The sequence below is a fragment of the Cucumis melo genome, chromosome 6 (genome assembly GCF_025177605.1).
Source record: "Cucumis melo cultivar AY chromosome 6, USDA_Cmelo_AY_1.0, whole genome shotgun sequence".
NCBI lineage: Eukaryota > Viridiplantae > Streptophyta > Magnoliopsida > Cucurbitales > Cucurbitaceae > Cucumis > Cucumis melo.
Genome location: NC_066862.1, coordinates 14,873,111 through 14,884,674, shown reverse-complemented (window position 1 = coordinate 14,884,674; position 11,564 = coordinate 14,873,111). Strand labels below are relative to the sequence as shown.

General features: G+C 39.6%; 1 protein-coding gene across 1 annotated transcript; it reads left to right on the top strand.

Annotated features, from left to right (window-relative positions):
- The first annotated feature begins 571 nt into the window (after positions 1–571).
- LOC127149664 (vacuolar protein sorting-associated protein 60.2-like) lies at positions 572–1,089 on the top strand. The gene is made up of 3 exons (XM_051085517.1): positions 572–664; positions 740–851; positions 937–1,089. Exons 1-3 carry the CDS (start codon positions 593–595, stop codon positions 1,002–1,004), a joined length of 252 nt encoding a protein of 83 aa, XP_050941474.1. The 5' UTR covers positions 572–592; the 3' UTR covers positions 1,005–1,089.
- Positions 1,090–11,564: the final 10,475 nt, after the last annotated feature.

Sequence of the window (11,564 nt, the reverse complement as noted above, 5' to 3'; positions counted from 1 at the left end):
CGTAGGAAGATGAGAATGTACGATTTGTTTACAGTCAAAACAGAACTTGAAGAAGAAGAAGAAGAAGATGAAGATGAAGGTATGAAATTTCTTTTTCCCTTTTATTGTTTTGGAGTAGATAGTTTATTTATATGCATTTGTGGACCAAGTAATTTTTTAGAGCTTCTTTTAAAAGGGATTGTTTTGAAAAATATCAGCAAAATGGTGAACTTCTTGTTTTTATTGTTTCAATTGTTTTTAACTTATAGAAGTGAAATATTTTATTTGTGATTAAAAGCCATCAAAAAGCATTAGTCAATAGCCAAGACCACTCTCAGCGGCGGACTCCAACACAAGCCCTTGGAAAATCTCTGGAAACTCCATTTTCATTCCTAATAATCCTAACAAGTTTGAATTTGGCAAGTTTCCATTCATTTCTCTTCTTTACCCTTCTCTATTTCTCCCCCAATTTTCCCCTGAATTTGATATCCTGGTTCTTCCTAATATCAGCTTAGCTCGGATTGTGGATTGATATCCTGGTTTTATTTATTTATTTAATCAAATAGGAGAGTCACTTTATCTGTCAAACTAACGTTGGTTTTGTATTTTCCAGATGTCGGCCTTGAAATCTGCCAATAAGGAGTTGAAAGGAATGATGAAAACAGTCAGTATACAAGACATAGATGTCAGTAACAATCAATTCTTTTTAGCATCCCTAGTTTTATTTTGGCATTTGTTGAGAGATTTGTGTTGCCTACAGAACTTACAAGATGAGATGATGGATCTGATGGATGTGAGCAATGAAATTCAAGAGACTCTTGGTAGGAGCTACAATGTACCTGATGACATTGATGAGGATGAACTTTTGGGTGGTAAGATTACTGCATTTTAGCTCAGTGTCGATGAAATATATGGTACCTTAGTAATCTTACATTGTGCCTACGTTTTGGATTATAGAGCTTGATGCCTTGGAAGCAGACATGGGATTTGAAACTGAAGCTGATGGGGTTCCATCTTATCTCTAGCCTGATAAGGAATCTGATTTTGAAGGAGAGCTCAACTTGCCTGCCGCTCCGATAGGGCATGCAGCAGTTCCTGCTGGTAGAAACAATGCACAGGTAATGATCGTTGAAAAAAAATTGTATGGACTTGTTGGTTGAAATAGGAAACTTAAGAGATAAGTAACGGGATACCACAATGATATGAAACTTACAACTTACAAAAGAAGGGGAATTGCTAAAGAATCTTAAAAGATAGAGCAGGTTGTGTACCAGTATATGCATGTCCTACAGTTGATCATTGGATTGTATCAGAATAAATTATGTGTTATTTAAAGGTTGTTTTTCGGCTTGGATTATTATTTAAAGATTAAGGTCATACTAATACTGAATGCTTCTTAGACGTTGACTAGACAGGATCTAATGAAGAGACCAAGATTAACTTCAGTATATATTAGTGTCTTTGTTGGTGATATTTGATTTATTGGTATTGGAGATTTGAGGTGTTAGGCTTTTATTTTGTAAAAGGTAGTGTTCTGCAATTGTCTCAAACAAAGTCTTTAACATCTACTTCTGAGATCATAATATTTTTTGGAGAAAATTTTCTTTATCTAGAAATATTCAGGTGGAATATTTTCATCCAATATTTTCCTTTATTGGAGCGTGACTTTTCTATTCCAAATGGGAGTTATTTTGCTTCTTGGATTTGGTTATTAGGGTGAATTATGAAGCCCTTTTAATATTGCCAATTCAAGCCGATTTTGATTATCAAAGCAAGTCGCATTTTATTATCGAGCAAGAGTTTTTTTTGTATTACAACCATCTCAGACTATTTTTTTTAGAGTTTAACTGTCACCAATCAATTTAAGAGAAATGGTGGTGAAAAGATTGATGATGTTCAAACCATGGAGAAAATACTATGGTTGTTAGATTCAAAGTTTGATGATATTGTTGCCCTAAACGAAGAAACAAAAGACTTAGAGGTCATGACTATTGAGCAATTCATGGATTCATTACAAGCATATGAAGAAAAAAAAATGCTAATGCCAACACCCTTTTTTTTACAGGATGCATGCTAATGCCAACACCCTTTTTTTTCTCTTTCTTGAGAAAATTACTGTATAATTCAACATGAATTGTGCATATGCATCTATTAACATGAAGTTACACATCTGTCGTCTGTTCAAGAGAATGTCAGGATCCGTCGGTTCTAAATTACACGTTGAAAATTACTTGCAGGTGGTGGGAGTGATAAAAAGGTTAAGTGTATTGATAAAAATGAGTCTGGTGTTCACCGGGTTCAACGTGTTCCTCAAACAGAAACACAGGGCCGTGTGCATACTTCTACTGCTACAGTCGCCATCATGCCAGAGGTAAACTATTCCATAGGTTCACTATTGAATTGTGAAATAAGATTGTCTGGTGCCTGTCAAATAAGAATTGCATGCCTTAATCAGACTAAGGTGTGGTAGAATATTACCTGAATTCAGCAGCTGAGAAGCTTGAATGGGGAAATTATGATCAGATAACCCAAGTTATGGACAAACATTCTGGTGGATTTGATCTAATCCTTGGTGCTGATATCTATATCCTGATTCTTTCTTCTTCATTTTTCTCATGAAACGTTAAAATGACAAAATCAGTTTTTGGTGTTAAACAACAGAGATATAGAATGATCCTAAGGTTCTAAAGCTCGCAAAAAATTCCTGCCTTTGCTAATTGGTGAAATGTAAAATGTGAGGGCAAATGTGTTTACTTATCGTAACCTCCTAAGGGAGTAGCAATGCTGATAGGGTATAATGGTTTTACTTTTCATATCGTAATCATACTGTGTTTCCACATATGGAAGCAAATGTCTGCCACATTAGGTCAGACAATTGGTTTGGCATATGAGGGGGCAAAATACTTTGAAAGGCAGGGACTGGTGACTTTCTTTTTCTTAGACTTTTTCTTTTATTTTAATTTTTTTAATCCTTTCACGTAAAGTAGCTTTTCTTTCTCTTGAATCATAAGGTTTTTGTTTTCATCTTTAAGTATCAGCAGATAATGAAGTTACTATAACTGAGCTTTACTTTTCAGCTTATTGTGTTGATGTTGCTTATTTCTTTATAAATTGATATTGGTTTGGATATTGTTTGTAGATAATTAAAGTGATATCGGGTTGAAAGCTAAGCGATTGTGTAGAAATGGTCAAGCGACCGTTGAAAATTGAAGACTGAGAAGGCATTTAGGATTTTTAATTATTTAATTCTTGTATTAGAATCTTTTTTCATGTACTATTGTAGAATGTATATATAAACATAATATTAATATTTTATTTTGTGTATTCAAATGTAAAAGACAAATGTTATAGCTTCTAACATAATATGAATTTCATTGATTTGTTGGCGTGTGAAAAACATATTTATCTACATTGACCCAATGTCGGTCTATAGGACAATAATGTAACAATTAAATAAAAATAAATTTGTAAAAATGAATCAAAAAACTAGGCTTTAATGTCGGTTGTAAACCGACATATCAGAGTTCAACCGACATTAAAGGGCTTCAATAACACTATCAAAGATGTCGGTTGAAAACTGACAAACTGACATTAAAGAGGGCTTTAATGTCGTTTTTAAACCGACATTAAAGCCCAACTTACATTAAAGGGCTTCAATAACACCATCAAAGATGTCGGTTGAAAACTGACATTAAAGGCCTTTAATGTCGTTTTTAAACCGACATTAAAGAGGCCTTTAATGTCATTTTTAAACCAACATTAAAGCCCAACCGACATTAAAGGCCTTTAATAACGCTCACAAAGATGTCGGTTGCCAAGTGACATTAAAGGCCTTTAATGTCGGTTTAAAACCGACATTAAAGGCCAAAATTCTTCTAGTGAAGCTTTTAGGTTTGAGCTGACAGTGAGGATCCAAAGGCTTGGCTTGGAGGCCAAATTGGATTAGGGATTTGGAATCATAGAGATGGTGATCTGGATAATGGCTTGTGACTTCGTATGCTGTGGTTGGAATTGTTATTTTGAAGGTTTCTCCATTGATTTTCATTACTTTTGTTGTTCTCTTTCTTCTTCTTGATCCTCTTCCTATTGCATTTCTCATATTTTTCTTTCTCTCTTTGTGTTTCTCAATCTCTTTCTTGACAAAATTGCGTTTGGCATGGAGTTTCTCTCTCTGTATATATATTATATAAGTATGGTGGGAACAATAATGGAATAGTTTAATTTAGCTCTCTTTCTCTCTCATTTGACTTTGTACACATCTCATTCTTTTTCCTTCCATTTTGACCTTAATAATTGTAGGGTGGTTTATTAAAATATCAACTTTAAAATGATTTTTTTTTTAATTCTACGTGCTTTGTTTTTATAAAATTTAAAATGTAACTTAATTAGAAAAGTTTTAGAATCCAGTTTATGAATAAGAGTAGATACAGAGAATAACCTTAGATTAAAATTTATTTGATGTAACGCTCCAAAAATTTGAGGTATTTTTCTAACTTATTTATCTTAATGTGATGTATCAACAAAATAAACTTTCCAACTTGTAGTTACACAATAAAAAAATGACAAATAATTGAGTATAATAAGTAAACCAATAATAATTTTATTCTTATCAGTAATGTCATCAATAATTACAGAATTTCAATCTAAATATAACTTACTAAAATTTTTTATATGTGTCCTATTCCAAAATCAACAATAATAACAGTTATCTTTATTATTATTATTTAGATTGTATATGTGTATACCAAAACTAAGTATATTCCCTTGCATCTATTGCCTCATGTATATAAGTATAATGGCTATGAACAACAAAACATTTACACAAAAAAAGTTATGGGCATTCTCATATGTTAGCCATTTACAAAATAAAGAAGATCATATCTAGGTGTATCTATCATATGTACCGAGCTAAAAATTCAGCACACTCCACTCGTACTTCATCCAATTCAAGCTGTGAGTATGAATTTCTCGTATCAATCTATAAAACATAAAAAGTCAAGTAGACAATTTGTTAAAAAAAATCACATATTATACTATTTATAACGTTACAATGTAAGTAGTTCAAAAACATATTGCATCAGTAATAATGCACATGTCCTTACTCACGTCCCACGAGTATGGTTTCATCCCATTGTTTGTTGTTGAAATCTTGTCTTCCTCCTTGAGTGAAGTAAAACAGATAACAACTGCGAAATGGAATCATCAGCGCCCTACGAAATGAATTGGCACTTCGAGCGTATCTTTCCTTGAATAACTCCACACAGTCTACTGGTTGACCTCATTTCTCAATAAGCTTCAGCTGTCGTTGTAGAAACGACTTGGACCCACTAGTATGATTATAAGGTTGCTTTTACCTAGCAACCTTGTCCGTCCGTTATTGCTCCTACATGGAAACAATTGTTAAAGTTATACATACAAAAAGTTAAATGAAATAATGTACCATTACAATATATAAATCTCACCTGAAATGCAGGGCTCATATAATGATCGCATAGGAATTGCTAATCTTCCAAACGCCCTACCAATCTGTGTAGTGGGTTGGCACGTGCCTGTTCAAGGTCGTTATATTTTTTGAAATGTCTATGACAGTCGCCCCTGAACTCCTTGAAAGAAGTAAGCATTTGATGCTCAACAAATCTATTCAGTGTTTGATCGTTGAAATCAAGCACGAAAAATTGCTACACATTACAGAACACCACACACTAGCTTGGTTTATACTCATGTATGTTTAAAATGAAAAAAGAAAAAATTGTTTACTGCATGTACCTGTAGAGTGTCAAGGGCATACTTGTCCAAGGTATTATTTATCTATGGCTGTATGCCCGAATACCCCTAAATCGCTTTATCTTTATGTCTTGAAAGTAGTCTAGGTTAATTCTTTCGTTTTCGTGTCGCCGAGCCACAGTGTGACATTTCGGCTTTTTCATATGCAAGCCTGCCAAGGCCAAAAATCTCAATATGTACTATAGGGGGTACATGAGTAGTCGCACCCCCGCCGAGCCTTGTTGCACTCTTTGCAAACTAAGCTTTTTCTTTGCAAATGATAGTCTTAAATGCTCACTTTTATGATGTTTTCACCAATTTATTTTCTCTCTCACGTTTTATAAACCATTTTCTCAAGAACGTGAAGGGAGGCTACGTCATACCGCGAGTTTGTCTGCGGATTCCGAATTTCGAACGGCTGACTTGTTGATCGACCTAAACAAGTGCCGCACAATCGTATTGAGAAGTTACGATTGTGACAAGTGGTATCAGAGCCAAATCGGCTAATTGACGATAAGACCGAAACATGTCATTCGCGAACCCATCGGGCAAGGCCCAGAGAGACCGACTAGTAAAGTTGGAGGAGCAGATGCTCTACCTAGTCGAAGTCCCTGACTCCATTCGCTTCTTGGAGCCCGTCTCGAAGAGATTGCTGAGAAAACTGACATGATCGATGCGGTAGTTGGCCGTGTCGAAGGATTACCGATACAAGAGTTGTTGGCAAGAGTCGACACTCTAGAGAGAACTGTTGGAAGAAATGGTAGCCACGAACGTGGGAACAGTTCGACGGGCTCTGTTGCCCATATTGAGGAGCGTGTCCAGGAGCTAGATAGCTCTCAAAAGACACTGTTATAGATGATAAACGGCATGTCAGAGGATTTCTGAGCTACCCTCGATGTCGTCCGAAACGAAATCGCAGATGTAAATGTGACACTGAGCCTCACAATGCGAGCAATGGCAAACCAAGCTCCCACTGGGGGAGCCATTCCGATTAGTAGAGTGAAGATCCCGGAACCAAAGCCCTTCTGTGGGGCAAGAGACGCGAAGGCCCAAGAAAACTATATCTTTGACCTGGAGCAGGACTTCAGGGCCACGAACAAAGTTACAAAGGAAGCCAAAGTCACGTTGGCGACGATGCATCTGTCTGAGGATGCCAAGTTATGATGGAGGTCCCGATTTGTTGACATGCAAGAGGGACGTTTCACGATAGATACTTGGGACTCTTTGAAGAGAGAACTTCGCTCACAATTCTTCCCCGAAAATGTCGAGATCTTGGCTCGACGGAAGTTACGCGAGCTGAAACACACCGGTAGTATTCGGGAGTATGTGAAATAGTTCGCGGGGCTGATGTTGGATATACGCGATATGTTCGAGAAAGATAAAGTTTTCTGTTTTGCGAAGGATTGAAGCCGTGGGCGAAGACAAAGCTATATGAACAAAGAGTTCAAGACCTCACGTCCGCGTACGCTGCAGTCGAACGGCTGTTTGACCTGTCTCACGACTCTCAGGATGCGAGACGTCATCCAAGTTCCTCATCTGTAGGAAGTAGGAACAATCGCCCAAGTTCTCCTAAAACTACGGGAGGGGACAAACGCTTTAATGGAGATCGTAGGTCCCATCAATCGAATACTGGAAACTCCTGGCGAGGACCAAGTAACCAGAATGTGTCCAATCGTCCTCTTAGTTGCTTCATATGTAAGGGACCACACTTGGCCAAGGAATGTCCGAACAAAACTGCTTTCAATGCATTTCAGGCATCTTTAGCCTCAGATTCAGACAACCAACTAAGTCAAACCGAGAGGGAAGTAGACCAGACGGAAGAAGTTGATAACCCTCGAATGGGGGCCTTGAAATTTTTGTCCTCTCTCCAGAAAAAGGTGGGGGAGACGAACACACCAGTGGAACCCTAATGTACGTTGACACCTGGATCAACCAGAAGCCAACCAAAAGCACTATGGTTGACTCCGATGCCACCCACAATTTCATAACAGAAGCAGAAGCTAAACGTTTGAATCTCCGCTGGGAGAAGGATGCAGGAAGAATGAAAGTCGTGAATTCTGCTGCCCTACCTATCATCGGACTAGTGAAATGAACGATGATAAGATTGGAAGGATGGAGTGGCCTCGTAGACTTTGTAGTAGTAAAAATGGATGACTTTGATATGGTACTAAGAATGGAGTTCCTACTCGAACATCAGGTAATCCCAATGCCTTTGGCCAAATGCTTGGTGATCACTGGATCTACCCCCTCGATTGTACAGACTGACCTACGTCAGCCAGATGGGTTGAAAATGATCTCGACCATGCAATTAAAGAAGGGTCTCTCTCGAGACGAACCAACGTTTATGGCCATCCCACTCAATTCGTCACAGAACTCAGGGGAGACAATCCCTAAGGAGATTATGTGCGTGCTAGAGAAGTACCGTGATGTGATGCCCGATAGTTTGCCCAAGTCTTTGCCAACTCGAAAAATGATTGATCATGAGATCGAGTTGGTGCCAAGGGCAAAACCACCTGCGAAGAATTCTTATCGTATGGCGCCTCCGGAGTTAGATGAACTTCGGAAATAGTTAGATGAGTTACTGAATGCAGGGTTCATTAGGCCTGCAAAAGCTCCGTATGGGGCCTTAGTTCTTTTCCAAAAGAAGAAAGATGGAAGTTTACGATTGTGCATTTATTATCGTGTCTTGAATAAGCTCACGGTTCGCAACAAGTATCCACCTCCCATAATTACTGACTTGTTCGATCGCTTACATGGGGCGAAGTATTTTTCAAAGTTAGACTTGCGATCGGGATACTACCAAGTGAGAATTCCAGAGGGAGATGAGCCGAAGACAACCTGTGTCACCCGATATGGTGTGTTCGAATTTCTCGTAATGCCATTTGGTCTCACCAATGCCCCTGCAACCTTCTATACGTTGATGAACATGGTCTTCCACGAATATCTCGATAAATTCGTAGTAGTCTACCTGGATAATATAGTGGTCTATAGTACGACCATGAAGGAACATAGAGACCACCTGCAAAAGATTTTTCAGAAATTGAAGGAGAATCAACTGTATGTCAAAAGAGAAAAATGTTCTTTTGCACAAGAGCGGATAAACGTCTTGGGCCATGTGATAGAGTGTGGCCGAATTGGAATGGAAGAAGGGAAGATTGCTGCGATACGCGACTAGGCAGTGCCGAAATCAGTCTCAGAGTTACGCTTCTTCCTCGGGTTGGCAAATTACTATCGTTGATTTGTCGAGGGATTCTCCAAACGAGCAAGCCCGCTGACTGAACTACTGAAAAAAGACGTTCACTAGAGTTGGGACCCCAAGTGCCAAGCCGCCTTCGACGGCCTAAAACAAGCCATGATGGAGGGGCCACTTCTGGGGATTGTGAACGTGACCAAACCTTTCGAAGTCGAGACAAATGCGTCTGATTATGCGTTGGGGGTGTGCTTCTGCAGAATGGGCACCCGATCACATACGAAAGTCAAAAGTTGAATGCAGCCGAAAGGAGGTATACTGTGTCCGAAAAAGAAATGCTCGCAGTAGTACATTGTTTGACGGCCTGGAGACAATACCTACTAGGTTCGTCGTTTGTAGTGAAGACGAACAACAGTGCAACGTTTGTAGTGAAGACGGACAACAGTGCAACCTGCCACTTCTTTACCCAGCCAAAGTTGACTTCGAAGCAAGCAAGATGGCAGGAATTTCTGGCCGAGTTCGACTTCGAATTTGAACACAGAAAGGGGTCGAGCAACCAGGCTGCTGATGCTCTAAGTCGAAAACAAGAACATGCAGCCATATGCCTGTTAGCTCACCACCGGGGGAGCGAGATTGGTGGGTCGGTTAGAGACACCTTGAGATAGTTCCTACAGAAAGATCACGCCGCTCAGAATGTCATGAATTTAGTGAAGGCGGGTAAAACACGACAGTTTTGGGTCGAAGAAGAATTGTTAGTCACAAAGGGCAATCGGCTATATGTTCCTAGAGTAGGGGACTTAAGGAAGAAATTATTGTATGAGTGTCACGACACTCTATGAGCTGGCCATCCTGGATAGCAGTGGACGTTTGCCTTGCTGAAGAAGGGCTACTCTTGGCCGAATATGAGAGATGATGTCATGCAGTACACTAAGACGTGTCTCATCTGCCAATAAGATAAAGTAGAGAAAGTGAAGGTTGTTGGACTTCTTGACCCTCTACCGGTTCCAACAAGACCTTGGGAGAGTGTATGGACTTTATCACCCATCTTTCTAAGGTAGGCAACTTTGAAGCCATCTTAGTCATCATTGATCGTTTTTCAAAGTACGCCACCTTCATCCCCACCACCAAACAGTGTTCAGCCGAAATGACAGCTCAATTGTTCTTTAAGCATGTTGTTAAGTTGTGGAGAGTCCCGACAAGTATAGTGAGTGACAGGGATGGTAGATTCATTGGCTCCTTCTGGACGGAGTTATTTTCCTTCTTGGGGACAAGTCTGAACATATCCTCAAGCTACCACCTCCAAACTGACGGCCAGACTGAGCGATTCAACTGCATGCTCGAGGAATACTTGCGCCATTTTGTAAACGCAAGGCAAAATAACTGGGTCCAACAATTGGACGTAGCCCAATTCTATTTTAATGCTCAGATAAGTTCATTTACAGGGAGAAGCCCGTTTGAGATTGTTTCTCGGAGGAAACCAGTATTGCCACACCTTGTTGATCATCCCTTTGCAGGGAAGAACCCTCAAGCCCTCAATTTCACAAAGGAGTGGAAACAGACAAACGACATCGCCCGAGCGTACTTAGAAAAAGCGTCGAAGCGGATGAAGAAGTTGGTGGATAAGAAGCGACGGTCTCTTAAGTTTTGGATAGGAGACCAGGTACTCATCAAACTACGACCAGAGCAAGTCAGGTTTCGAGGACGCAAAAACCAGCGTCTCGTCAAGAAGTACGAAGGACCAGTTGAAGTGCTGAAAAAGGTAGGGAATACTTCTTACAGAGTAGCGTTGCCCACATGGATGAAAATCTACCCAGTAATTCATGTTAGTAACCTGAAACCGTACCATCAAGACACTGAGGACCTGCAGCGAAATATCGTAACTCGCCCAATTATCGACCTTAGTCAGAAGGAAGACAAAGATGTTGAAGAAATTCTGGTCGAGCGAGTAAGAAGGGGCAGAAGACCCACACGAAGGATCCACGAGTATCTGGTAAAGTGGAAGAACCTTCCTATGGAGGAAACCAACTGGGAACGTGTCGAAGATCTTGAAGCGTAGAAGCAGAAGATAGAAGATTTCCAGCTTCGCCAGTTGACGGGGACGTCAACCATTTAGGTGGGGGAGAATGTCAAGGGCATACTTGTCCAAGGTATTATTTATCTATGGTCGTATGCCCGAATACCCCTAAATCGCTTTATCTTTATGTTTTGAAAGTAGTCTAGGTTAATTCTTTCGTTTTCGTGTCGACGAGCCACAGTTTGACATTTCGGCTTCCTCATATGCAAGCCTGCCAAGGCTAAAAATCTCAATATGTACTATAGGGGGTATATGAGTAGTCGTACACCCGCCGAGCCTTGTTGCACTCTTTGCAAACTAAGCTTTTTCTTTGCAACTGACAGTCTTCAATGCTCACTTTTATGATGTTTTCAACAATTTATTTTCTCTCTCACGTTTTATAAAACCATTTTCTCAAGAACGTGAAGGGAGGCTACGTCATACCGCGAGTTTGTCCGCGGATTCCGAATTTCGAACGGCTGACTTGTTGATTGAGCTAAGCAAGTGTCGCACAATCGTGTTGAGAAGTTACGATTGTGACATAGAGCGCGTTTGACAACCTCAATATATTCTCGTATA

Coding starts and splice junctions, on each gene's coding strand:
- LOC127149664 (XM_051085517.1), top strand. CDS start 593: ATGTCGGCCTTGAAATCTGCCAATAAGGAGTTGAAAGGAATGATGAAA. Junction 665..739: donor TCAGTATACAAGACATAGAT/GTCAGTAACAAT, acceptor TGTTGCCTACAG/AACTTACAAGATGAGATGAT. Junction 852..936: donor TGAGGATGAACTTTTGGGTG/GTAAGATTACTG, acceptor TTTGGATTATAG/AGCTTGATGCCTTGGAAGCA.